Below are 27,092 nucleotides of genomic sequence, written 5' to 3'. Positions count from 1 at the left end.
GACCCCAGAAATGTTCCATATGCACAGAAACATATTTATCTCAAATTTGTTTACATCCCTGTTAGTGAGCATTTCTTCTGTGCCAAGATAATCCATCCACCTGACAGGTGTGGCAAATAAAGTAGTCGATTAAACAGCATGATCAATACACAAGTGCACCTTGTTCTGGAAATTAAAATGTACAACAGAATGCCACAGATGTCTCAAGTTGAGGGAGTGTGCAATTAGCATGCTGACTGCAGGAATGTCCACTAGAGCTGCTGCCAAATCATTTAATTCTCTACAACAACTTAGTTTTAGAGAATTTGGCAGTATGTCCAACCGGCCTTATAACCGCAAACCATGTGTAACCACGGCAGCCCAGGACATGCACATCAGGCTTCTTCACCTGCGTAAACTTTTGAGGCCAGCCACCCGGACAGCTGATGAAACTGAGGATGCATCGGAGCATTGCTGCATTTTCCACAAGGCTAAAGGGGACATCCAATGGCTCAATGTAATGGAATTGGAGTCATGAATAAGGGCTAATGCTTGGCTTGCTAGAAGAGATTTTATTATTATTATTTTGCTTTCATAAAATGTATACACAACAGTGCAGAAAGTAACATTAATTATACACATTGCAGAAATAACAAAACTATGTACACATGTCCAATGTTTTATTTGCTTTGTTTTAATGAGCTCACAGCTGATCTGCAATCACACTCAAACAGCTGCATTGAAGCACCAGGCTCTATTCCAGGGGTATTCAACTCTTAACCTGCGAGGTCCGGAGCCTCCTGGTTTTCTGTTCGACCTGAATTAATTGCACTCACCTAAATCAGTCCCTAATTAGAGGTGAACAATGAAAAACATTGAACTGGCTTCGAGGTCCAAAGTTGAGTTTGAGGGTTCTATTATGTAATGAAATCCATCAGCCCAGTAACAGAACTACCTGTATTGGGATTAACAGTGTCTTCCCAGAGGTGAGATACACTGCAAGTAGCAAGAGCGTCAGAATGATGTTGGAGTCACTCATCCTCTTCTTCATCATCATCTGCCTCTTTTTTCAGGGTGCAGCTCAGTACTGACTTGCGGATCTCTGATCTCTCTGCTGCACAAGGAAAGACAAACAAAACAGCCACAGTATAGTTCGTTCAATTCTCAGTTCAATGTTTTGAAATCAAACTAGATGGTAATTGTACATGAATTACAAAAGCAGTGTGACATGCTTTACCTCTTGAAAAAGTATTTTTGTGGTAATGGTAGAAGTTTAAAAAGTTTTACTTTACCATTTAAAGTAAAGTCATTTTGAAAATGTTTTATAGTAGTGTTATTGTCTGCAGTAGTAATGATGGTGACTGGTTATAGTTTAAAACATAGGTAGATGAAAAGTTAGAGGATAGCCTGAACATATGAAAGCTGATTTGCTGTATCTAGCTTGAATGGTTCAATAATTAATGTTGGAGTTATTTTCCGCTAATTTATATAGTTATAGTTGATAAACTTAAATCATTTGAAGTTAATATCCTGAGCATTTGAAAGGTGGTTTGGTGTCTCTAGCTTGAACAGTTAAAAAAAATACTGTTGGAGTTATTTTATGCAAATGTCTTCAGTTCTAGTTTATAAGTGTTATAGAAGTCGATAGCCGGAATGTTTTAAAGTTGGTCTTGTAGCTTAATTAGCCAAGGAGCAGGGCCATTTTCAATTGCTACCTCTGCATTTCTTTGGTTCTCATTCAAACCTATGTTAATTTATTCACATTTTCAAATGGTTAGTTAAATTATAGTATCAAAAATCTTTTGACAAGCAATCTAAGTATGATCAGTATGGTTGATCCGAGCGTTCTGGCTACACACGGCAGTCAAGCTAACTGGCTAACGTTGGCTAGATGCTTCCAGACACAAATGTGAGAATACCTCACTGACCATTTTACTCACCCTACTTTTAGGTTATCTAGAGTGTTGGTGACTAACTTAACTGCTGCTGGCAACAATTCAATCATGCTTTTTTAAACCGACGTTTACTGACACCAGCCATATTCAACGGGTGTTGAGCGTTCGTTATTCTGTGCTCTGGCACACTCAGACGAGAATACTCTGACATCGGAGTAGATCGCAAGAGTGAATTTACAAACTAAACTGATCGCAAAGTGGTCAAATAAGCCGATGTGTCAAAAGTTATTGTTTACAGTGAATATTGGAAGTGATGTCACAATGAGGCGCTTTAGAAAATTTAGAAAAAAAAATGATGCGCTTTAGGCGCTTTAGATGAGGCGCTTTAGAAAAAAAAAAAGTCCTATTAAAGTGAATGAAGATGGACACAAAGACTACAAAATTGTTTAAAAATATGAAAAAGTTAGGCAAGCACAATATTCCAGACCTGTCCGCACATTTTAAAGTTTGAAAGGCATTCAAAATTGACTTGATTACTAGGCATTTTGTCTGCAATGAGAAAACCGTGCATGGGTAAGGAACTGATGTACAAAAATAAAAGCAGACCATTGCATACCTTCACTCTGACAGAGGGGGAGCATCCGGTGGAGCTGCTGAGTATTGTATCGGACCAGAAATTTCTGACATGTCCGGATCGTTCCTGCGTAAAATTAAAATAAGTAGACATTGAATTTGAAGTTAGTTACATTCAGTGCAAAATATATGTCTTTGTTAAGTTGATGATGGCACTAGAGCTGGTATATTTTTTAAAAATTGTACACTTGAGTTTATAAATGTTAAATTGTAATTAGTATGCTTTGATTAACTGAACAAACATGTTTTCATATAAGCCCTTAGGTGGAAGACAAAACAGTTCAAATAAAAACAAGTTGGAAACCTGTCTTTTTTTATGTGCAAATAAATACAAATAATGTATGTGGCGTGTCACTTTTACATCCCAAATATCAGCTACAACTTGTTCATGCAAAGGGAAGTTGGTCTGTCTTACCTCCCACATGCAAACAGTTCAGAAAACATGGCACTCTTTGCCCTCGGTTCTCTAGACTGGTGATGAATGGCAATGCAGACCAGATGAGTCTGTAGTGGCTCTTCCGACAGCGCAGGAACACAATTCCAGTGTGGGCATTCAGATACTTCACTGAAAAATATTATTTATTCATTACTTTTATGAATTATCCTCTGCCTTTTACTTTATCCCCAGCTAATTTAAGTGACACATGGCCACAGCGCCCACCCTGGATGGAAAGCAATTTGGGGTTAATACAAATTGTATGTCAAGTGGTTCGTAAACAACAGGTGTAGACTGACAGTGAAATTCTTACAGGTTCTTTTCCAACAATGCAGAGTTAAAGATAAAACTTTTTTTTTAAAGGAAAATGACAAAGGAATAAACACACTGAGTAACAACATGTCTAGCCTATAAACAGGGAGTATCAGTACTGAGTCGATGTTCAGGGGTACCAGATAGCTACCCTGATTATGTATACTGAGCAAAAATGTAAATGCAACAATTTAATTGATTTTACTGAGTTACAGTTCATGAGGAAATCAGTCAATTGAAAAAAATGCATTAGGCCCTAATCTATGGATTTCACATGACTGGGAGTACAGATATGCATCTGTTGGTTAGCTACCTTAGAGAGAGAAAAAAAAAGGCCCTCAGGATCTTGTTACGTTATTTTTGGTTAATTCAAACTGCCATCGCAAAAAAAACAAAAAAACACCAGGGGGCACTCTGTTTACAACGTTGACATCAGCAAACCGCTCGTCCAGACATGGTCCGTGGTTGTGAGGCCGGATGCACATACTGCCAAATTCTCTAAAATTACATTGGAGGCAGCTTATGGTTGAGGAAATAACATTAAATTCTCTGGTAAGAGCTCTGGTGGACATTACTGCAGCCAGCATGCTCCCTCAACATTAGACACCTAAGACATTGTGTTGTGTGGCAAAACTGCACATTCCAGAGTGGCCTTTTATTGTCCCCAAGCACAAGGTGCACCTGTGTAATGATCATGCTGTTTAAAATCAGCTTTTTGATGCCACACCTGTCAGGTGGATGGATTATCTTGGAAAAGAGAAATGCTCACTACCAGATGTAAACAAATTTATGCACAAAATTTGAGAGAAATAAGCTTTTTGTGCATATGGAACACTTCTGGTATCTTTTATTTCAGCTCATGAAACCAACTCTTTACATGTTGCAGTTATATATTTTTGTTCCGTGTATTTCAAAATTATCCAGACCCCTTCTCCACATTGTTATGATGTCGCCGTATTCTAAATTAAAAAAAAAGTTGATTTACACACACACAACCTCATCATGACAAAGCAAAAATAGGTTTAGACATTTGAGCAAATGTATTAAAAATAAAACAGATATACCAGTATTCATACCCTTTGCTATGAGACTCGAAATTGAGCTCAGGTGCATCCTGTTTCCATTGATCATCCGTGAGGATATATCTACAACTTGATTGGAGTCCACCTGTGGTAAATTCAATCGATTGGACATTATTTGGAAAGGCACACCTGTCTATATAAAAAAATCTCACTGTTGTTAGTCCATGTCAGATCAAAAAGCAAGCCATGAGGTTAAAGGTAATGGCCTTTGAGCGACAGATCTGGGGAAGGGTACCAAAACATTTCTGTAGCATTCAAGGTCCCCAAGAAAAGTGGCCTCCCTTCTTGAACGGAAGAAGTTTGGAACAACTAAGACTCTCCCTAGAGATGACTGCCCAGCCAAAACTGGGCAATCTGGGGAGAAGGGCCTTGGTCAGGGAGATGACCAAGAGCCCGACTGTTCATCTGAAGATGGGAGAACCTTCCAGAAGGACAACCATCTCTGCAGGACTCCACCAAATCAGGCCTTTATGGTGGAGTGGCCAGACGGAAGCCACTCCGTAAAAAGCACACGACCACCTGCTTGGCGTTTGCCAAAAGCGTCCAAAAGGCCCGACCATGAGAGATTCTCTGGTCTGATGAAACCAAGATTGAACCTTTTGGCCCGAATGCCAAGCTTCACATCTGGAGGAAACCTGGCACAATCCCTACGGTGACAGCATCATGCTGGTGACAGCATCATGCTGTGGGGATGTTTATCAGCGGCGGGTACTGGGAGACTTCTCGGGATTGAGGAAAAGTTGAACTGCGCAAAGTACAGATCTTTGACAACCTGCTCAAAACCTCAGACTGGGGTGAAGGTTCACCTTCCAACAAAGACCCTACGCACACAGCCAAGACAACGCAGGAGTGGCTTCGGGACTTATCTCTGAATGTCTCAGGCCCAGACTCAAACATCTCTGGAGAGACCTGAAATTAGCTGTGCAGTGGCGCTCCCCATCCAACCTGACAAGAGCTTCGGAGGATCTGCAGAGAAGAATGTGAGAAACTCCCCAAATACAGGTGCCAAGCTTTAATCGAGGCTGTAATCGCTGCGAAAGGTGTTAAAACCAAAAGTACTGACTAAAGGTCTGAACTTTATGTAAATGTGATTTGTTTTTGTAATAAATTAACCATTTCTTCATCTGTTTTTGCTTTGTCATTATGGGGTATTGCGTGGAGGGGATGTAATTATTATTTTTTAAATAATTTAGAATAAGGCTATCACAACGTAGTTAAAGTGAAGGGTTCTGAATACTTTCTAAATGCACGGTGGTGGTGGTGGGGGGGTAAAGTAACTATGCAAAAGGATTGATATAGTAGCAACAGGATTGATATAGTAGCAGCAAATGTGTTGCATCAGGATGTGTGTTGGTATAAGCCTAAGACTGTGAGCAAAGAGTCATTGCAGGTAGTCCGGGTAGCGATTTTTGTTAGCCATTTATCAGTTATGGCTTGGGTGTCGACGCTGTTCAGGTTACTGGGTTAAGTGCTTTCCTCAAGGGCACAACGGCAGTGGTTCGCACCACCAGCATCCCCCTAGCTGCACGTTGAGTTCCAACAATATCACTTATGTGGTGGGAAAAGAACCCAATTGTCATACTTGAGTTAAAGTATACGTTTCTTAATAGATACTTAGTAAAGTATTTAGTTGTAAATATACTTAAGTGTAAATCATTTCAAATGAAGCAAAGCAGATGGCACCATTTTGTTTTTAAAATGCACTGACAGCCAGGGGCACACTTCAACACTCAGACAATATACAAATGATGCATGGGTTTAGTGAGTCAGCCAGCACAGAGGCAGTAGGGATGACCACATTCTCTTAAAGTGCATGAATTTGACAATTTTCTTGTTCTGCTAAGCATTGTAAATGTTACGAGTACTTTTGCGAGTCAAGGAAGCTGTAGGGAGTAAAGTACATTCAGGAATGTAGAAGGAACAGTTAAAGTACAGTACACCCCCCCCCCGTAAAAAAAACCTACAAGTAGTACTTTACGCCACTGTCGGTTAACTAATCTGAAATGTTATTGTAACCCTAGTCTAGCATAGTGGGCTGCAAGCCCTTTTCAAGTGTATGATATTGCGTCATTAACGTTACTTTAAGTGATCAAATCCCATTGCTTAACTACACAAGGACTGATTCCCTTTATCAATACCTGAGAATCCGAGGCTGGATAGTGCAGCGCCATAGTCACCGTGCGCTCGAGCTACTGCTGCTTTTGTGGCAGTGTAGATGGCTCGGTCATCTAGCAGTGACAGATTGCGTCGATCTGATACGCAAACTTCACACAGCAAATATCTGCGAAGAAACAAGTTTGATCAGGAGGGGAGAACTTCATAATTGTAAACAATAGCAACATGTAAATACGAGCTATTTTACCTGGATTTCAGTCGCACCATTTCGCTGAACACATGTCGACGTTTCTACTTCCGTGTTGGGTAATTTAACGAATGACAACTCGTGGTGGGGCTCAAGATTGATTGGCATCATGATAAACCAATCGCCATCTTTTACCAAAATAACTTTACTGCGCAGATGCAAACTCAGAGGAGCTCGAGTCTTGATTGTCTTGGCTAGAATGGATACAGTTTATGTCCTAACTGTAGTAACTGACGTGTATAGTGTTGTTATCCGCATAGGCTACATTTTTTGTCAGATTTGACTTTTCGTAGCAGGTTAGGATAATTAGGGTAGGAAAATTCAAATCTGACAAAAAATGTAGCCTATGCGGATGACAACACTATACACGTCAGCTACTACAGTGAATGAAATCACTGCAACACTTAAAGAGCTGCAGTTAGTTTCAAAATGGGTGGCAAGGAACAAGTTAGTCTTACATTTCAAAAAGTAAAAGCATTGTATTTGGGACAAATTGTAAACTAAACCCTAAACTAAATAATGTGGAAATTGAGCAAGTTAAGGTTACTAAATTGCTTGTATTAACCCTGGATTGTTTATTTCTTATACCTTTATTTAACTAGGCAAGTCAGTTAAGAACAAATACTTAATTTCAATGACGGCCTAGGAACAGTGGGTTAACTGCCTGTTCAGGGGCAGAATGACAGATTTGTACCTTGTCAGCTCAGGGATTTGAACTTGCAACCTTACGGTTACTAGTCCAACACTCTAACCACTAGGGTACCCTACCACCCCATTGTAAACTGTCATGGTCAAAACATATTGATACAACAGTAGCTAAGATGGGTAGAAGTCTGTTAATGAAAAAAGGCTGCTCTGCATTTTTAACAACACTATCAACAAGGCAGATCACACCTGGACTACTGTTCAGTCGTGTGGTCAAGTGAGGGACCTCAGAAAATTACAATTGGCTCAGAACAGGGCAGCACGGCTGGCCCTTAAATGTACACAGAGCGCTAACATTCATAATATGCATGTAAATCTTTCATGGCTCAAAGTGGAGTAGAGATTCACTACTTGTTGACATGCTGGATGCACTGAGGTATCTGTTTAAATTACTAACACACAGCTCGGACACCCATGCATACCCAACAAGACATGCCACTAGAGGTCTGTTCACAATCCCAAAGTCAAAAACAGACTATGGGACGCGCACAGTACTGCTTGGAGCCATGGCTACACGGAACTCGATTCCACATCAGGCAACTGATGCAAGCAGTAGAATCAGATAAAAAGATACACCTTATGTAACAGTGGGGACTGTGAAGAGACACACACACAGGCACAGACACAGACACACATTCACATGATAAGACATGTATACATGGATGTGGTATTGTAAATATGTGGTAGTAGGATAGTGGCCTGAGGGAACACACTTAATGTGTTGTGAAAAGGGTTCTGAAATGTAATGTCATGTAATATTTTAAAATGTATATAACAGCGTTAATGTTGCTGTACCCCTTGGAAGCAGCTAATGGGGATCCTTAATAAATACAAATACAAATATCCTTTCTAATCAAAACCAATCCAAACCCCTTTTACTTGGCTTCTGCCAACAGAATATATAACTACTGTAGTACTACTGACATTTTTACCTCTATATGCAATGTTTCCCCCTTTGACTGTATTATGAAACTGAGTTTAAGTGTTTTTTCTTATTTTTCCTTTTCCCTCATTGCCATTTATAACTCATAACAATTTCTTATTTGCCATCCCCATGGACAATTAAGTGTCAACAACTCAGAATATATGTTTTTGCAAGCTGTTGGTTTCTCATGATTTGGTAGTCCAGGTGGAGTTCTTTGTCCACCACTTTTTTTCACACCAACTGTCAAAACTTGTGTTGAAGCATGTTTTTATTAAACTAGGTAAGTTAGTTAAGAACAAATTCTTATTTTACAATGACAACCTACCCCGGCCAACCCTGGGCCAATTGTACGCCACCGTATGGGACTCCTGATTCCGGACGGTTGTGATACAGCCCAGGATTGGGTCTGTAGTGATGCCTCCAGAACTGAGATGCAGTGCCTTAGACCGCTGCACCACTCAGGAGCCCTAGCAAGAGAAGGTCTTTCTGTCAGCTGAGAGAGAAGAAAACACCTGTTGCATGAAAACTGCAGGTGAAAAAAAAACAAGCAAATCACACATACATAAGATACAAGACAATGACATTTTTGCCACAGTTTAGGACTGTACCCTATTATGAACAACTTTTGTTTAATGCAACAAAAAAAAGAGAGACAGAGTTTCACCAATTTAATAAGATTCAGTTTCAATAAAGGAAAAACTAACACATTTCCAATAAACATATGTGATTATATACAATATTTGCATCTTTACAAATCAATATCTTTCTTACAAAACACAGCAACATAGATAATTTCATATATACAAGCATTTGCTGAAGTGCAAAGAACCCCTTAGGGTATAACATCTTAAAAATATATAGATTTTGCAATTTAAAAACAATGTTAGGTAAGTGAACACATCACATCCACTGCCTTCACATAACAGTAATAAAAGTTGTTGCCCTCAGAAAAATAAATGCAGCTTCATAGACTTGAGGACATTGAAGACAACATGGAGATGGGGTTATGGAGCATCACAAGGTAAAATGTGATAGTGTGTACAATCCTGGTTTGTGTCATCTTTATCTGTAGGAGAAAGCAATGAATGGAGAGTGTAATAGGTGGACTCCATTGTGTTCACAAGATACCTCCACTCCCCCCCTGTCACAGTTCAGGGCAAGGCCTAACTCCACATTGGTCAGCAGGGGGTCCACCCCCTCCCCCCAGAGATCAACATTGGTATCCTGCAGAGACCATGGTGCTCCTGGCCTTTCTCGTGGGCCCCCACTTGAAAGCTCCCCCACTTTCCGCATGCCAACTAGGCTTGGCCCCCCTATGGCACCACCAGCTGCCTCCTGAAGACCTTGGAATAGGAACAGCAGATCAACTTGAAGCTCCAGAACGTTTTCCTTTGACAGCAAACTGTATCTGTGGAATAACAAGGTGAAGAGTGGAGTCAGGACTGCAAAAATCGCTGAAGTTGGAGACTTTTATTTCCCTCACCAACTTTAAACATCTGCTATCTGAGCAGCTAACCGATCGCTGCAGCTGTACATAGTCCATCTGTAAATAGCCCACCCAATTTACCTACCTCATCCCCATACTGTTTTTATTTATTTACTTTTCTGCTTTTTTGCACACCAGTATCTCTACTTGCACATGACCATCTGGTCATTTATCACTCCAGTGTTAATCTGCTAAATTGTAATTATTCACTCCTATGGCCTATTTATTGCCTACCTCCTCATGCCTTTTGCACACAATGTATATAGACTCTTTTCTTCCTACTGTGTTATTGACTTGTTTATTGTTTACTCCATGTGTAACTCTGTGTTGTTGTCTGTTCACACTGCTATGCTTTATCTTGGCCAGGTCGAAGTTGTAAATGAGAACTTGTTCTCAACTGGCCTACCTGGTTAAATAAAATTTAAAAAAATTAAAAATGGACCACAGTACTTTTGCCTCATAATCACAACTTTCAGTTTCCATAGATATGGAATATAGGTATTTAAAATGTTGAAGTAATACAGCTAAGTATGTGTATCATCATGTCAACTAGGACTCTTACCGTGTGGGAAGCTTGCGTTTTGCCATGTAGGAAAGGACAGGCTCAATGTTCAGGTGTTGAGGATTCAACACATAGAGATGAATCTCAGCTCTCATTACTGTCACTGACAGAACATCTTGACTGAGAAGGAACTCCATGTCTGTATCTAATGGGGGGGAGAAACATTATGTAAGGCCTAAATGAAAAAAGTGCCACTCAGAATGTGACAGTGGCCCCATTTCTCCTCACTAGAATGAATGTTATCTTCTATAAAACCTAAGTCTTAAAGGCACTTTGAATTTAGATGCTTTATTGTAGGTCTGTCTACACAGGCCTACTTATTTAGTCCAAGAGTAGGCACAATAAATGGCTGATAATCTACTTCAAATGACTGGATTTAGATTCCTACCTCCACTGATACGACCCTGAATCCCCTTGACGCCTCTGCAATGGAAATGTAATTGACAGCAACGATAGACCCGTCTGACAAAACGGAATAGCGGTTGCTCTGGATAGACTGCACGCCGTAAACCTCTTTGAGGCATTGAAAGCACCCGAAGACGATGTTGCTGTGCCAAATCCATCGGGAGCGCGTTGGTTTCCATCCAAGGCACTGCCAACAGTGCGCAATGTTGCCGCTGCGTCGCCTCGCTCTCCCGTCGCCACCGACTCAAGATATCTGTGTGTAAAGTCTTGTGTCCATCCTGAAAAGTGGATGACGTTGACAGTAACTCCTTAACCGCGCCACACTTTACTCCAATTAAATGAGTAGTCATAGATAGACACATTAAGGCAATCCAAAATAAGGCTGTAAAAGCCATGGTGGTGGGTTCGTAGCTGGAGTGCTCCACTAGAGTTGTACCAGCTCCGTCCAGTAGTACAGCGTTACTGAAAAGGACCGCTTATCTCCGTGGTTTAAGGGGTATGCCCTTACGCTGACAATGGCCGGGCATTCTGCCACTTAGAATTTTAATTCTGTTTCTCCACACCCTGTTTTTTTCGTGCCCCTAACCAGCTATTTGCACCCCACTGGCCCATAAAATGCGTTTGCATAATAAGGCACCCGGGAACACCTACTCCAGTCATTCAAATTCAGCTTCGCATCTAATGACCCTAATTACACTATATTTGGACCACCAAGAATGGTTTCATTTACAAGACAAACAAAAGGCACAGAAACCGAGATGACTTTCTATATGGATAGTGTTTGCACGTAGACAGTCCTGTATGTTATGAAGCCCCAAATTATCTTACATTTCATGTCAACTTACATTTTGTCATTGTTCCTCCACTTCACCCAAAACAATATTAATTACCATGATAACAAGTGGGGTTGGTGTTCGTACTTGAGTGTTTGTAAAATGCTGCGAGCGCCTCCATCTCTTGTCCCATTGAGCTACTAGGCCTGTTATTGATATGGCACTACAGGGACCAGTGGCCCTTGTAATTGAGTACAATGTGCAGCTCATTTAGACAATACAATTAAGATAGAGTTAATTTACTAATTCACCCATACATCAGTTGATCTATTGTAAATAACCACATTAGAATACATGCATTTGAAATAGTTTTACCTGGAAGAAAAATTGCTTGCCATAAGACCAAGATGTATTGACAAAAATATTTTTTTACAAGAATCACCCATTCATTTTTAGCAACTGCAGTCTTTGCAAACAACCTCATCGAATATTATTGGAAAAGGACTGAACATTGTCACATTGAGTGTATGCAATGGCTTTTGAGTTATCAAAATAAACCCCATAAGGAAATCCAAGAGTTCACAATAATTACATATCTGTAAATAAATACATATTTTTTCTACACACACTCTGTCATTTGTGGGTGGTGGTGGTGAACGATTGAGTGTCAGCCGAGAGGATTACAGTGATTAGTAAACCCAGCAGCAATGTCCTGAAGTTTGTACATTGAGTATTTGTTACACAAAACCACTTGTGTTCTGTACAAGCTCATGTGGTGTGTTGGAATTTCATAGTGCAAAATGTCTGCAGTCTTGACAAAGATCATGGCCCTCTGCACATTAACACAAACAATGTGGAACTTGACCATCATTCTTGTAAATAGTTTATTTAACCAGCTAAGTAATTGAGAAAACATTAGGTTATACAATAATGACCTAACCAAGATAGGACAAGAACCATGCAGCAAAGCGAACAAGTGACGACATTACAGATAAAGCAAACATTTCTTAAACAGAAAAAGTTAAATACATACAACTTCCTATAATTCTTTACAAAGTGCTTATATTAACTTGCAAAAAGGTTCAGTGTAAGTACAGTGTTGGAAATGAATTTAAAGAGCATCATATTCAGAGCAGTGACTGAGTAGAGTGAGTGCTGAGTAGTGCAGGTGGGACTCTCCTTGCCGTGGTCAGTCAGAGCAGGTTTACCCCATGTTTCATTAATCTGTGTCGGGCCTTGCTGGGCAGAGAGAAAGCACTGTCCTGGTGGTTCGGAATGCCAGAGTTTCTCACTGCTCCGCCTTTCTGCAGGAAGTACGTCTCCTGGGCCACGCTGCGGGTCCCGTACACAGCTGCACCAGCGCTCCTGTGGTATAAACATTGTGTCTAAACATTATACATACAACTCAATGCCAAAACACTCAAGGATAATACAAACTGCATAATGATGGCCTCCGTTCCACTACCCCCCATTATCAGCCTTGAGGAGTAATGAATGGTGAGAGCCCCCTCCGTCACTGCTGGTCATACTGACCTGACAATAGCCTCCTGCAGAGCTTCAGTGTGAGAGAAATGCGAGTGGAGCAGCGATGTGGCTCTCACAAAGGAACACTCCTGGGCTCCCCCTGGCCTGCCAGACAGGTTGGCTGCAGGGAGACACAGCAGTCTCTCGTTACAAATACCACACAAACATGAACGGCAATCAACCACACAATAAAAAAGCCTGAGATCGTGTACAGGGTCCTAGTTGCTCAAATGTACTCCAAAATACCCATATCAGCTAACACAAAGTTCACACAAAACATCCAAATCAGCTACTGCAAAGCACTGAGCTTTCTACTCACTCGAGCAGTAAGGTGAACACTGGGAAACTGAAAGACATGGTTCCATAGACAGAAATGGACAAAGAGAGAGGCAAAAGGTAAGAGTCAGGCAAAGGTGGAAAAAAATAAGTATAGAATATACAGAGCGCTGAGAATATTAGAGCCTCACTTGTGAGCGTGTTCTGTATACAGTCAAAGTGTGCAAAGGTGTACGGTCCATGTGGGCCGGGAGCCCCCAGAGCAGTGGTCCTCAGATGTGCCTCCAGTCCGTTCAAAGATGCCAGGCTGCTGTGATACTGAGCAAACCACAGGGTGAGAGTAGACTAAATAACAAACTGCTGTAATAACATGTGGGGCAATAGTATATTTAAGCAATAAGGCACGGGGGGGTATGGCCAATATACCACGGCTAAGGGCTGTTCTTAAACACGACGCAACGTGGACTGACTGGATACAGCCCTTAGCCAGTATATTGGCCATATACCACAAACCTCCAAAGTACCTTATTGCCATTATAAAACTGGTTCCCAATGTAATTAGAGCAGTAAAAATACATGTTTTGTCATACCCGTGGTATATGGTATATATGGTCTGGCTATACCCGTGGTATATGGCTGTCAGCCAATCAGAATTCAGGGCTTGAACCACCCAGTTTATACATTTCATTTTCTAACTGTTGAACACAGGTGGTGGTCCAGAAGGAGGAAACTCTTGTAGAACACTCATGCATGAACAAACATTCATATCCCTCCCATATTCCCCAAACGTTCCTCACCACTTCCTCCGTGGCTGCAGTGTTGCTGTGGAAGTCTGGTTCCACCAGTAGGGTCAGTACCAGTCCTCTCACCCTGTGCTGGTACAACGACATGGGGAGCAGAGGGGCCTCTGTAGAGTTCTCACCGGGCGAAGGGGAGTAGGGGGGCACATCACAAGTATCAGCCTGCAGTAAACCTTTACTCCCCTGTCCTTCCTTCTCCTTAAACATTTCCACATTCAGCATCCTCTGACTGCCAGGCTCTGGAGACTCCTGACCTCTGAACCGGAGGGCTCCAGCTCTCTCTCCACTCAGTACAATACTACCTCCATTCTGTCCATTGATGTGACGCGGGTACTTGTTTTGCATTGACCTGCCTCCTTCTGCAAGACCCGATTCATCTCTCCCACAATCTATGCTGTTATAACTGTGGTCGTACGAACTTCCTGTGACACCCTCCTCCACCTCATGGTACAGCTTTCCATTGGACAAGTTATGACCAGAGGTCTCTGGAGCGACCTTGATAGGTGAAGGGCTGAGAGGGCCAGGAGTGTGAAATGAAGGACTTGGGCTAAATAGCGACTCATCAGGTATAGTTGACTGGGGAGTGGAGGGATAATGGAAGGATAGTGGCACGTAGTGGGTGGGGTCTGGGTCAAGCGGATCAGTGGTTGGTGTGTCAGATAGAGTTCTTGACAGGAGGCGGGACTTCCTAGGTCGGTTTGATTCCTTTGGAGTAGATTGGGTAGATTTGGATCTGCAGGACAGACACAGGCTCAACAATGTATCCTCATATCAGGGTGGCAACCATTCAAAACGTGTCTAACCACCACTTGGCTTTGAGCTTACTGTATCAGGACAGAACACACAACTCACTCTAGTTAGAGTGTTTACCAGAAAAGGATATCATTTATACAGTGGAGGGGGGTTTATTTCAGAGGTGGGTGAAGTACCTGGATTCTCTGTCCACAGGAGCGGAGCGGAGATACTGTAGTTCAGTGGCGGTCAGGAACACAGTGGTGGAGGTCACTGGGCTAGATAGAGGACTGCTGCCAGAAGAGCTGGAGGAACTCAGTCCATTGGGTCTCTGTTCCTAGAGCAATGTAGAAGCATAAGCAAAAATGTATGGCAAGGCCTGGAACTAAAACAGCCAACATTGGGAAGAAAAAAAAACTTGGCGCAGGAAGAAATGGCAGCAGTTTTAAGGGCGCCCAACCAACTGTGCTCTGACGTGTTTTTTCCCGCATTATTTTTAACTTATTTTGTACATGTTTCTGCAACCGTATCGTACGGTAAAAAATAGCTTCAGGATATCAGGACAGCGAACACTCACCTCGGATTAGACAAAGATTTTTTCTTCAACAAGCAGGACGCACAGGACATACTCCGAATAACCCGACAAGCCAACATCGCAGTTATTGGCAAGAGGAAGAGACGAAGGTACAGAGGACACAGAGCGGGGTGCCTCGTGAGGAGCCGCAGAAGGTGAGTTGGAAAGCTGCCGTTACCGTCAATATTACTCGCAAACGTGAAATCATTGGACAATAAATTAGACAAGGTACGATCACGAATATCCTACCAACGGGACAGCAAAAACTGTAATATTCTTATGTTTCACGGAATCGTGGCTGAATGATGACATGGATATTTTGCTAGCGGGACATACGCTGCACCGGCAAGATAGAACAGCACACTCCGGTAAGACGAGGGGGTGCGGTCTGTGCATATCTGTAAACAACAGCTGGTGCACGAAATGGAAGGAAGTCTCTAGAATTTGCTCGCCTGAAGTAGAGTATTTTGTGATAAAATGCAGCCCACACTATTTGCCTAGAGTTTTCAGCTATACTTTCCGTGGCTGTTTATTTACCACCATAGACGGATGCTGGCACCAAAGGCCGTACTCAATCAGCTGTATAAGGAAATAAGCAAACAGGAAATCGCTCACCTAGAGGCGGCGCTCCTAGTGGCCGGAGACTTTAATGCAGGGAAACTTAAATCAGTTCAACCTAATTTCTATCAACATGTTAAATGTGCAACCAGGGGGGATTTTTTTTCTCTAGATCACCCGTATTCCACACACAGAGATGCGAACAAAGCTCTCCCTCGCCCTCCACTTCGTAAATCCGACCACAATTCTATCCTGATTCCTGCGTACAAGCAAAAATTAAAGCACGAAGCACCAGTGACTCGGTCTACAAAAAAAAGTGGTGAGATGAAGCAGATGCTAAACTACAGGACTGTTTGTTATCACAGACTGGAACATGTTCCGGGTTTCTTCCGATGGCATTGAGTTGTACACCACATCAGTCACTGGCATTATCAATAAGTGCATCGAGGACGTCGTTCCCACAGTGACTGTACGTAAATACTCCAACCAGAAACCATGGATTACAGGCAACATTCACACTGAGCTAAAGGGTAGAGCTGCCGCTTTCAAGGTGCAGGACTCTAACCCGGAAGCTTATAAGAAATCCTGCTATGCCCTGCGACAAACCATCAGACAGGCAAAGCGTCAATACAGGACTAAGATTGAATCCTACTACACCGGCTCTGACGCTCGTCTTATGTGGCAGGGCTTGCAAACTATTACAGACTACAAAGAGAAGCACAGCCATTGCTGCCCAGTGACACGAGCCCACTAGACGAGCTAAATGACTTTTATGCTCGCTTCAAGGCAAGCAACACTAAGGCATGCAATGAGAGCATCAGCTGTTCCGAACTGTGTGATCACGCTCTCCATAGCAAACATGAGAAAGACCTTTAAACAGGTCAACATACACAAGGCTGCGGGGCCAGAAGGATTACCAGGACGTGTGCTCCTGTGCATGTGCTGAACCACTGGCAGGCGTCTTCACTGACATTTTCAACAAGTCCCCTGACTGAGTCTGTAAAACCAACATATTTCAAGCAGACCACCATAGTCCCTGTGCCCAAGAACACGAAGGCAACCTGCCTAAATGACTACTGACCCGTAGCACTCACGTCCGTAGCCATGAAGTGATTTGAAAGGCTGGTAATGGCACACATCAACATACCATTATCCCAGAAACCCTAGACCCACTCCAATTTGCATACCGCCAAAACAGATCCACGGATGATGCAATCTCTATTGCACTCCACACTGCCCTTTCCCACCTGCACAAAAGGAACACCTACGTGAGAATGCTATTCATTGACTACAGCTCAGCGTTCAACACCATAATACCCTCAAAGCTCATCACTAAGCTAAAGATCCTGGGACTAAACACCTCCCTCTGCAACTGGATCCTGGACCAACTGACGGGCCGCCCCCAGGTGGTAAGGGTAGGTAGCCTCACATCTGCTACACTAATCCTCAACACTAGAGCCCCTCAGGGGTGCGTGCTCAATCCCCTCCTGTAGTCCCTGTTCACCCACAACTGCACGGCCAGGCACGACTCCAACACCATCATTAAGTTTGCAGACGACACAACAGTGGTGGGCTTGATCACCAACAACGACGAGACAGTCTATAGGGAAGAGGTCAGAGACCTGGCCGGGTGGTGCCAGAATAACAACCTATCCCTCAACGTAACCAAGACTAAGGAGATGATTGCGGACTACAGAAAAAGGAGGACTGAGCACGCCCCCATTCTCATCGACAGGGCTGTAGTGGAGCAGGTTGAGAGCTTGAAGGTGTCCACATCACCAACAAACTAGAATTGTCCAAACACACCAAGACAGTCGTGAGTAGAGGGCACGACAGTCTATTCCCCCCTCAGAAAACTAAAAATATTTGGCATGGGCCCTCAGATCCTCAAAAGGTTCTACAGCTGCAACATCGAGAGCATCCTGACTGGTTGCATCACTGCCTGTTATTGCAAATGCTCGGCCTTCGACCGCAAAGCACTACAGAGGGTAGTGCGAATAGCCCAGTACATCACTAGGGCTAAGCTGCCTACCATCCAGGACCTCTACACCAGGCGGTGTCAGAGGAAGGCCCTAAAAACTGTCAAAGACCCCAGCCATACACTGTTCTCTCTACTACCGCATGGCAAGCGGTACCGGAGTGCCAAGTCTAGGACCAAAAGGCTTCTCAACAGTTTTTACCCCCAAGCCATAAGACCCGCTACTGTATAAAGACTCGCTACTGTTATTTTTCACTGTCTTTTTACTGTTGGTTTAAACCTTTACTTACCCATTGTTCACCTAAATCCTTTTTTCCCCAAAATTGCACTGTTGGTTAGAGCCTGTAACTAAGCATTTCACTGTAAAGTCTACACCGGTTGTATTCGGCGCACGTGACAAATACATTTTGATTTGCATTAAGATATTGATGAATAATACAACAACCCAACAAATTAAGACGATCACAAGATAAAATAAAAATCTGAAATGAGAGAAGCACCTAAATTATCAGCAATTGTCATATACCTGCTTGTATGTTTCCATTTCATGAACCATGACTTTCACTGTGAGATCAGGGGGCATCTGTGTGCTGACAACCCTGTGGAGCAAAGACAGATTAATATACACACAGTTCGTGTCAGGTTCTAATCTGTGGTTAACTACTCCAGCACTTTGCTGCAGCAAAGGTCAGACAGTTTACCTCCCACAGTAGAGTACACAACCAGCTAACACAAGGGGGCAGCGTTGACAGGCCTGCAGAATGAGGGCAGCCTTGAGTAGGAGAAGTGGGTCAATCTAAGAATCAAAACAAGGAGATAATTGCCAGTCTAGAAGTAAATCAACTTAAAAGATCAATGAAATAGATAGTAATTGTAACCTTGCCTTACATAAAATAAGGAATCATACAATATTACCTGAGGTAGCAAACCTACCGACATCATGCCCAACAGACGACTTATTACTTACATGTGTAGAGTCAATGGTGCTCAAGACTTTGAAGATGTGGTGGAGTTCAGTGTCACCTCCTTGTAAGTGGGAGAGGTACTGGGTCCATCGAACAGCTAAATCTTCCTGACTGTAGATCTAAATGCAAGGCATTAGCAAAAAAACAACACACATCTATGTGAAGTGAGGACATGATATGGATATGACAGATTGCTGTACAGCTAAGATAAGTGTTAGTGATGTGCAGTTCACAAACTAATCTTTTATTTTTGAGCGCCTCTTTTTACTGACTGGAGAGTCAGGATTAGTTTTTCCTGAGATTCATTCGAGTCTTTCATTTGATCAGCTGGCCGCAATGAGTCCTACAACAAGACCGATACAAGCTCCTTTGAGACGTGACCCGACCACCATATATAGGCATACGCAAAGGAAAATAGATCATGCTGTAGGCAGCATAGAGAACAAAATGTTTACTATAACTGATAATTGATTGCATGGTGCTAGAATGAATTCAATGAATTGATTGAACGTTACGAAGGACATAGCTTTACAGAACCAACACACTCAAAAACGAATAGTTTGGAGGGCTGCAGTTCGAACGATATTGTGCTTATCAGCCATACGGCAGTCAAGCAATGCTTTCCGCCAAGAGTAGTTCAGAATCTAGTCCGGTTGCAGCCACAAGTAGACCTTGTTTCAAACATTTGAAAAAATAATCGTATTTTTATTCCAAGCAATCAACAAATGTACATTGTTTAAAACCTCTTTAGGATCAGACACTTTTCCCCCCTCAATTTTCACCTAAAATGACATACCCAAATCTAACTGCCTGTAGCTCAGGACCTGAAGCAAGGATATGCATATTCTTGATACCATTTGAACAAAAACACTGAAGTTTGTGGAAATGTGAAATAAATGTATGAGAATAAGACATTAGATCTTGTTAAAGATAATACAAAGGAAAAAAATGTGCGTTTTTCTATTATTATTCCATCATCTTTGAAATGCAAGAGAAAGGCCAATATGTAATATTCCAGGTTAGGCGTAATTTCGATTTTGGCCTCTAGATGGAGGCAGTGTATGTGCAAAGTTTTAGACTCTTCAATGAACCATTGCATTCTGTTCAAAATGTTGTATAAAGACTGCCCAAATGTGCATAATTGGTTTATTAATACATTTTGAAGTTTATAACCGTGCACTCCCCTCAAACAATCGCATGGTATTCTTTCACGGTAATAGGTACAGTAAATTGGACAGTGCAGTTAGCTTAAAGTTCTTGTTAATCTTTCTGCCAATATCAGATATGTCTGTGTCCTGGGAAATTTCTTGTTCCTTACAACCTCATGCTAATCACATTAGCCTACGTTAGCTCAACCGTCCCACAGGGGACACCGATCCCTTAGAGGTTAAAGCACACTTTTACATGTTTGTCACAAATGACAGCTCCAATAAGCATCCTATGGTGAACCACATGCAGGGCCGGCTCTAGCGTTCTAGGGGTCCTAAGCGAGATTGGGTTGTGGGAGACTCCCGACCTTGCCGCAAAAATGTTAGTGGACCCCTCCTAAACTGTGATTATTTTAGTTAAAGTTAATTTCCTGCAATTCTACATATTTTGTAATGATTTATGCCATGTTAATATGATATCGGAGTGAGAAGGACTAACAAATCAATAGGGGGGGGGCGGTGCTGGAGGTCACATCTCGTTCACCAGAGGGCACGCAGGATCCCTACCAGGGAAAGAAACTGAAAACTCATGATTCTACAAGCCTCTCGTGCACATGTCTTCAGGGCCGGTTCCAGGCATAAGCAACATAAGAGGTCGCTTAGGGCCACCGGGTGAACCTGCCCTGATGACATGTGAAAGAGAGGCTTGACTTGTGAGTTTTCCATTTATCTTTCCCTGGTAGGGGTCCAGCGTGCTCTGGGCATTACAGACTCAAATGAACAAAAGTAGTCTTAAGATTGGTTCTTTTGACCGAACAAGTTGAAAAGACCAGTCAGTAAAAATATGCAAACTTCCCATCACTATGAAGTGTTAGAGATGACTGTACCTGGTAGCTCTGGCGGATAGGGCCGTTATAGAAACTAAAGAGATTTATCAGCTGATCCAGGAAGTCACATATACTGACGTCTGGTATTTCCACTGAACAGCTTAAGGCCTGAGGGAGGGCAACATGGATAGTTATTATGACATATACACAGGGGATTGAGACAAAAACAAAAACTGGTTTAGGGGACGAACTGTCTCATTACAGTAGTCTATCCATCTGAGATATCGGTGAATGTTTCAATAAGATCTGTCAGGTTAAGCTCAAACATCTGAAGATATGTTATAGACTTAGTGCATAGTTGTCATATGACAATGATCTGGTGTGGTTCCAGGCTATGGTGCAAATAACCTCGGGCGGAAGTGTCGTAACGAGATTATGGCTTAACTCACCCACAAAAAGTTGTCTTTCATGCGGATGGCGAACTTGCTCCGCCGTAGCCTGAGCAGACGTACAGGGGAGGAGGAGAGCTCAGAGACACAGCGGCTCACGCCTGCCAGCTGTCCACACAGCAGCTCCTGCTTATCCAGAGGTGTCTGGAAGAAATAAAAGGCAAATAACCATCATTCAATGGACTCATCCAATTGGTAGGGGAGCATTACTGCAATCAAGTAATCATTCTTAATACACAGTATCAATAATCTCATTGAGGGAACACATACAAACTTGACATCCCTACCTCTTCAGGATAGAAGTAGCAGATGCCAGCTCTTGTAGGGTCACCCTCACCCTTGACCTTTGACCCATCATACAGGAAGAAGTTAATGCATCTGCAAATCACCAAGAAATCTGATTGAGTGAAAATAACCAAACTAACATTAGAAAACCAAGTAAGGACTATTGAATAGCAGGAAAAAAATGGATAGGAATTCAATAGAATAATAGAACCTCAGATCAGAGGTGACAGTCCCACCTTCTTGAGTCAGGCACAATGATCTCAGCCATAGCTGCCATTGATTGTTCTGTCTGTCCTCCACACTCCCTACCTTTATAAAGACCGTGATTAATAAAACAAGTGCATTCATTAGGTGAATGTTATATTCTAGCTAGGTACAATGCAGATAACTAGGCCTATTGTTTTTCATTTTGATAGGACATGTCTTCGCTATTGAACCAACTGGTGGCAATTACCGACTGCATGATTAAAAATCGTAAGACCACACATTGAACAGAATTGCCCAAAGTACTTCTACTAGCTTGTAACGTTAATTTCACAAATCAAGTTATGTCTCGCGAACTACCAGCTGGCTGGCAGGCAATTAGCTTACCAAATTCGTCAAGCCGCTTCCAAATGATGTTGACGCAGTCTTCCTCCAGGTCCTTCAAGGTAATACATGTAAAGTCGTCATCTCAGTCGAACAATACTTTCAAATTTTCTACCTTTGGCAAAGTAAACTTCACTCCTTTGTTTGACAATTTAACAGACTCAATTGAAAACAGAGTAACTAACATTAGCTACTCGCTTGCTAGAGGAATGCGAGTCACAAGAAGTTAGTCATGTGAAAGAATGGGAAGCAAATCGTGTCAAACAGTGCGTTGCTCTGAAACACGCATTTCTAAACTCCTTTCGTAACTCCAAACATAGCAGACTTATTTGGTAGAGAAAGAGACATAAGAAACCACTTGATAGTGTACATGAGTTAATAATGACAAACACATTTTGGTAATATTTATTTTAGTTAAGTTTAAGCACACATTGTGTTAAATGGTCCAGAAAGGTTTTACTATCATTGAGTCCCTTGTGACAAGTATGCATAGTTAAACATAATGGAATAGAGGAGCGTAAACTGTTTGAAGAGCGTGGTCTAGTAACAGAGTAAAGAATTGAGGGAAGACTCTGGTCCCAGTGTATGAGGTAATCTGGAAGAAGAGTGATCATTCTTCACGTCCTTCATAGCCATCAGGGAGGGCATTTACTTCAGGGTTGTGGAACAGGCTCTTGTTGCCATCACCCCATGGGAAACGCTGGTGAGAGACGAGTTAAGTTAACATAATGACAAATTCAACTAACAGGGGGCACATTAAAATGTGTAAATACTCTAGACAAAATTACAGCGACTATAATACCAAAAACTATACGATCAGAGGTGTTTTGCAACAACTTGATGCATTTAGTATTTTGCCATAAAACATTTTTAAACTTGAAATCAGACCTTGCTGCGAATGCGAAGGTGGCTGTAAGGTACGAACTCAGGTTCCACATGGTGTGCAGCATGTTGCTGCATCTTCAGGTACATGTTCAACATGCACACTGCAACCCCTGGAAGGGCAACTACAAAGGAGAGGATCTTCCATGTTCTGGCTGGAGAAGAAACAAGAACAGATTTAATTTGATGAGTAACACTGAAGCAAAGGCTTTATTTACACTGAAGAAATACATTTGATCTTTATGTTCAGAAACATAATTAAATCACAACTAGCAGCATCATTAAATTACAATGGATTCATTTTTGAATGAAGCAGCTGCCTGTTAACTGTTGAGTCAGTGGAGAAATTAGCTAGCTATGTTGTGCTAAATGGCAATGCGAACCATTTAGCTAACATTAGCTAGAAAGCAAACTGTCAGTATTGGAAATTGGAGTGAATTAAATGTTTTATTCGTCATTTATTGCTAGGTAGCCATCTTGGTAAAGCATTGTGCTGCACTTACCACCCAAAGTTCATATGAAATGTGTGTGACTGCCTGGCTCAGCTTAGTTATCTAGCTAAAGTTAACTTGCCAATGAGCATGTGCACAGTATCAAACTGAACACAACTAAAAAATAAAAATATTTTTTTTCTATATGCAGATTTCCTTAGTTAGAATAATTCTGATGAAATGGGGCATGGATTACACCGGGAAAAGTGCCCTCTAATTGCTCGTGACTTCTCTGGCTCCCCACGTGGAGGTTTGTGCTCTCCGATTGGCTCAAAGTCAAGTTCTCGGCCACTGACAAGCATTGTGATTCTACAAGTAGAAAACGTCAGGTTTGTTGGCACCAGGTCGATACGCAGTAGGGTTGTCTTGTTCTAGAAAGAGAAGGAACGGCCTCCTACTGCGCTAAGTACCTGACAGCAATGCTCCCTCTGACTTCCAGGGGAGCTGCGCACCTGCGACTGCCATGCATAAGAAATATCAGCCCACACAGAGAAGCACGAGATTGCACTTCAGTTTTCCCCTTTAGTTAACGTTTCCCTGCGAATTAATGCAATATTAGCTACTTTCAATGAAACATACCAAAACAAAAACTAACTATGCAAAGACAAACTATGTCTTGTATTCAGAGCGTAATGGAGTAGAATTCTATTGCATTGAAAGGCATGACTCCGGCCCATATTCTATACAGACTGGTGAGCCATAACCAATCAGAACTGCAGTATCCATGCGTCACCAGAAGGATGGTGCCAGGTTTCCTCCAAATGTGACGCTTAGCATTCAGGCCAAAGAGTTTAATCTTGGTTTCATCAGACCAGAGAATCTTGTTTCTCATGGTCTGAGAGTCTTTAGGTGCCTTTTGGAAAACTCCAAGTGGTCTGTCATGTGTCTTTTACTGAGGAGTGGCTTCCATCTGGCCACTACCATAAAGGCCTGATTGGTGGAGTGCTGCAGAGATGGTTGTCCTTCTGGAAGGTTTTCCACACAGGAACTCTGGAGCTATGTCAGTGACCATTGGGATCTTGGTCACCTCCCTGGGCTAAGGCCCTTCTCCCCCGATTGCTCAGTTTGGCCAGGCGGCCATCTCTAGGAAGAGAGTCTTGGTGGTTCCAAAGTTCTTCCATTTAAGAATGATGGAGGCCACTTATCTTGGAGACCTTCAATGCTGCAGACATTTATTGGTGTCCTTCCCCAGATCTGTGCCTCGACACAATCCTGTCTCGGAGCTCTACTGACAATTCCTTCGACCTCATGGCTTGGTTTTTGCTATGAAATGCACTGTCAACAGTGGGACTTTATATAGCCCGGTGTGCCCCTTTCAAAATAATTTTCCAATCAATTGAACCTAGCACAGGTGGATTCCAATCAAATTGTAGAAATATCAAGGATGATCAATTTGAGTCTCATAGCGAAGGCTCTGAATGCTTGTGTTTTTTATTTATACATTTGCAAAAATGTCTAAACCTGTTTTCGCTTTGCCATTATGGGGTAGTGTGTGATTTAAATAAAACATTTTCCTCAATTTTAGAATAAGGCTGTAACATAACATTTTGAAAAAGGGAAGGTGTTTGAATACTTTCCGAGTGCAATTTATCCAAAGAGTCAGATTTCATAACCCAATACATCCGTTCATAAGCACAGAGCTCTGACATATCGGTGCATGTTTCTCATAACTTGAGGATTTTACATTTTATGGTCTTTGTCTTCAAAGTTGTTTCTGCCATTCGCAAAAAGCTAAATTAGCATGACGAGCTGAATTAAAATGTAAGGTATAGAAAATAAAAAGCTTGGTATACACTCAGTGCTCAGTTGACATCTCAGTTGATTTACTCAACCTAAAGCTGGCCATCCTACAAGTGTAAAAACTCAAGGTAACTACGATTGGTCAGAATGCAATGTTCCCTCTAAGCTGCGTGCGGGCAGTCTTAAAATGATAAACTTGGATTAGCTAACAACGTGCCATTGGAACACAGGAGTGACGGTTGCTGATAATGGGCCTCTGTACGCTTATGTAGATATTACATAAAAAAAATTAAAAAAGTTCAGCTACTATAGTCATTTTGAACATTAACAATGTCTTCACTGTATTTCTGATCAATTTGATGTCATTTTAAAAATTAAATATTTGTTTTTCTTTCAAAAACAAGTACATTTCAAAGTGACCCCAAACTATTGAACTGTAGTGTATACCCCATAGTGAAGCCCACAACAGGGACGCTGAGTGCTGAAGCATGTAAAAATCATCTCTCCTCGTTTGCAACACTCACTACAGAGTTCCAAACTGCCTCTGGAAGCAACGTCAGCACAAGAACTGTTCGTCCGGAGCTTCATTAAATGGGTTTCCATGGCCGAACAACCGCACACAAGCCTAAGATCTCCATGCGCAATGCCAAGCGTTGGTTGGAGGGGTGTAACGCTCGCCACCATTGATCTCTGGAGTGATAAATCACACTTCACCATCTGGCAGTCTGATGGACAAATATGTGTTTGGCGGATGCCAGGAGAATGCTACCTGCCCCAATGCAGTGCCAACTGTAAAGTTTGAATGAGGAATAATGGTCTGGGGCTGTTTTTCATTGTTTGGGCTAGGCCCCTTAGCGTTAAGATTTCCCTTCACTAGAACTACAACATACAATGACATTCTAGACGCTTCTGTGCTTCCAACTTTGTAGCAACAGTTTGGGAAAGGCCCTTTCCTGTTTCAGCATGACAATTCCCCTGTGCACAAAAGAGGTCCATACAGAAATTTGTCAATCAGTGTGGAAGAACTTGATTGGCCTGCATAGAGCCCTGAACTCAACCCCATCAAACACCTTTGGGATGAATTGGAAAGCCGACTGCGAGCCAGGCCTAATCACCCAACATCTGTGCCCTACCTCACTAATGCTTGTGGTTGAATGGAAGGAAGTCCCGGCAGCAATATTCCAAAATCTAGTGGAAAGCTTTCCCAGAAGAGTGGAGGCGGATATAGCAGCAACGGGAGGACCAACTCCATATTAATGCCCATGATTGTGGAATGAGATGTTCGATGAGCAGGTGTCATACTTTAGGTCATGTGTTGCTAGCCATCTGGCTAGTATAGGTGGGACTTGAATTGCCAACAATTCCTGTGATTTGCCAAGTTCCTGTAGCTAACGTTAACTTAGCTAGTTACATTAGTAAAATTCAATGTTATCCTGCCTCACGCTAACGTTACGTTGGCTAACGAGCAAGGTCACTACGTTTATGTCCTTCAAACAACTGTTTGTCTTGTCATTACTAAATCGTTTCATTTGAGAATTGTTTGTGTGGGTTTACCTGTTTGCTCCCCATGACTATGGGCCGCTGAGGCAGAGAGTTGACGGGTCTGGATTATTGAGGACCGTAGGAGAGCTTGCGAAATTCTTCCAAAAGACGCCATTTTCGCAGTCTTTCTGACCGATCAGATGAACGGAAGTGATGTAGGGGGAACGTGCTCTTCTAA

At 42.2% G+C, this 27,092-nt stretch overlaps 4 protein-coding genes across 5 annotated transcripts; all 4 read right to left on the bottom strand.

The window, feature by feature from the left end:
• Window positions 1-531: 531 nt before the first annotated feature.
• Window positions 532-6,802, bottom strand: pop5 (POP5 homolog, ribonuclease P/MRP subunit). 2 transcript variants are annotated; one of them, XM_064937494.1, is made up of 5 exons: window positions 6,700-6,802; window positions 6,476-6,618; window positions 2,923-3,072; window positions 2,491-2,574; window positions 532-1,093 (listed from the first exon to the last, which is right to left on the bottom strand). In XM_064937494.1, the coding sequence occupies exons 1-5, from the start codon at window positions 6,717-6,719 to the stop codon at window positions 1,011-1,013; spliced, it is 480 nt and encodes a 159-aa protein (XP_064793566.1). In that variant the 5' UTR covers window positions 6,720-6,802; the 3' UTR covers window positions 532-1,010. The 2 variants fall into 2 exon arrangements, with proteins under 2 accessions (XP_064793566.1, XP_064793567.1); XM_064937495.1 differs by lacking the exon at window positions 6,700-6,802 and adding an exon at window positions 4,332-4,422 and having other exon boundaries at window positions 6,476-6,561.
• A 2,182-nt stretch (window positions 6,803-8,984) lies between these two features.
• si:ch211-170d8.2 (uncharacterized protein LOC571755 homolog) lies at window positions 8,985-11,257 on the bottom strand. The gene is made up of 3 exons (XM_064936445.1): window positions 10,766-11,257; window positions 10,378-10,522; window positions 8,985-9,737 (listed from the first exon to the last, which is right to left on the bottom strand). The coding sequence occupies exons 1-3, from the start codon at window positions 11,175-11,177 to the stop codon at window positions 9,392-9,394; spliced, it is 903 nt and encodes a 300-aa protein (XP_064792517.1). The 5' UTR covers window positions 11,178-11,257; the 3' UTR covers window positions 8,985-9,391.
• A 1,168-nt stretch (window positions 11,258-12,425) lies between these two features.
• hps4 (HPS4 biogenesis of lysosomal organelles complex 3 subunit 2) lies at window positions 12,426-22,525 on the bottom strand. The gene is made up of 13 exons (XM_064937490.1): window positions 22,263-22,525; window positions 21,908-21,980; window positions 21,674-21,764; window positions 21,387-21,530; window positions 20,998-21,105; window positions 18,965-19,081; window positions 18,699-18,793; window positions 18,524-18,596; window positions 15,085-15,224; window positions 14,153-14,888; window positions 13,547-13,673; window positions 13,089-13,200; window positions 12,426-12,920 (listed from the first exon to the last, which is right to left on the bottom strand). The coding sequence occupies exons 2-13, from the start codon at window positions 21,946-21,948 to the stop codon at window positions 12,749-12,751; spliced, it is 1,956 nt and encodes a 651-aa protein (XP_064793562.1). The 5' UTR covers window positions 21,949-21,980; window positions 22,263-22,525; the 3' UTR covers window positions 12,426-12,748.
• A 127-nt stretch (window positions 22,526-22,652) lies between these two features.
• LOC135514199 (cytochrome c oxidase subunit 6A, mitochondrial-like) lies at window positions 22,653-27,088 on the bottom strand. Its single transcript, XM_064937493.1, has 3 exons — window positions 26,927-27,088; window positions 23,148-23,296; window positions 22,653-22,959 (listed from the first exon to the last, which is right to left on the bottom strand). Exons 1-3 carry the CDS (start codon window positions 27,027-27,029, stop codon window positions 22,870-22,872), a joined length of 342 nt encoding a protein of 113 aa, XP_064793565.1. The 5' UTR covers window positions 27,030-27,088; the 3' UTR covers window positions 22,653-22,869.
• Between the last annotated feature and the right edge of the window lie 4 nt (window positions 27,089-27,092).

This window comes from Oncorhynchus masou, chromosome 25, assembly GCF_036934945.1.
Source record: "Oncorhynchus masou masou isolate Uvic2021 chromosome 25, UVic_Omas_1.1, whole genome shotgun sequence".
Lineage (NCBI taxonomy): Eukaryota > Metazoa > Chordata > Actinopteri > Salmoniformes > Salmonidae > Oncorhynchus > Oncorhynchus masou.
Note: the sequence above shows the minus strand (reverse complement) of the source record. Positions and strands in the feature narration are given on the sequence as shown.

What these genes read in the sequence shown, in the direction of transcription:
- pop5 (XM_064937494.1), bottom strand. Translation starts at nt 6,719, where the DNA reads ATGGTGCGACTGAAATCCAG. An exon ending in ATGGTGCGACTGAAATCCAG is followed by an intron (nt 6,619 to 6,699) that starts GTAAAATAGCTC and finishes GTTTCTTCGCAG; the next exon opens with ATATTTGCTGTGTGAAGTTT. An exon ending in ATCCAGCCTCGGATTCTCAG is followed by an intron (nt 3,073 to 6,475) that starts GTATTGATAAAG and finishes AATATTTTTCAG; the next exon opens with TGAAGTATCTGAATGCCCAC.
- si:ch211-170d8.2 (XM_064936445.1), bottom strand. Translation starts at nt 11,177, where the DNA reads ATGGCTTTTACAGCCTTATTTTGGATTGCCTTAATGTGTCTATCTATG. An exon ending in TCAGGGTCGTATCAGTGGAG is followed by an intron (nt 10,523 to 10,765) that starts GTAGGAATCTAA and finishes CCCCCCCATTAG; the next exon opens with ATACAGACATGGAGTTCCTT. An exon ending in AAACGCAAGCTTCCCACACG is followed by an intron (nt 9,738 to 10,377) that starts GTAAGAGTCCTA and finishes GTTATTCCACAG; the next exon opens with ATACAGTTTGCTGTCAAAGG.
- hps4 (XM_064937490.1), bottom strand. Translation starts at nt 21,948, where the DNA reads ATGGCAGCTATGGCTGAGATCATTGTGCCTGACTCAAGAAG. An exon ending in CTATCCGCCAGAGCTACCAG is followed by an intron (nt 19,082 to 20,997) that starts GTACAGTCATCT and finishes CCTTGCATTTAG; the next exon opens with ATCTACAGTCAGGAAGATTT. An exon ending in CCTGTGGACAGAGAATCCAG is followed by an intron (nt 14,889 to 15,084) that starts GTACTTCACCCA and finishes TCTGTCCTGCAG; the next exon opens with ATCCAAATCTACCCAATCTA.
- LOC135514199 (XM_064937493.1), bottom strand. Translation starts at nt 27,029, where the DNA reads ATGGCGTCTTTTGGAAGAATTTCGCAAGCTCTCCTACGGTCCTCAATA. An exon ending in TAGTCATGGGGAGCAAACAG is followed by an intron (nt 23,297 to 26,926) that starts GTAAACCCACAC and finishes TTTCTTCTCCAG; the next exon opens with CCAGAACATGGAAGATCCTC. An exon ending in ACCTTCGCATTCGCAGCAAG is followed by an intron (nt 22,960 to 23,147) that starts GTCTGATTTCAA and finishes GTCTCTCACCAG; the next exon opens with CGTTTCCCATGGGGTGATGG.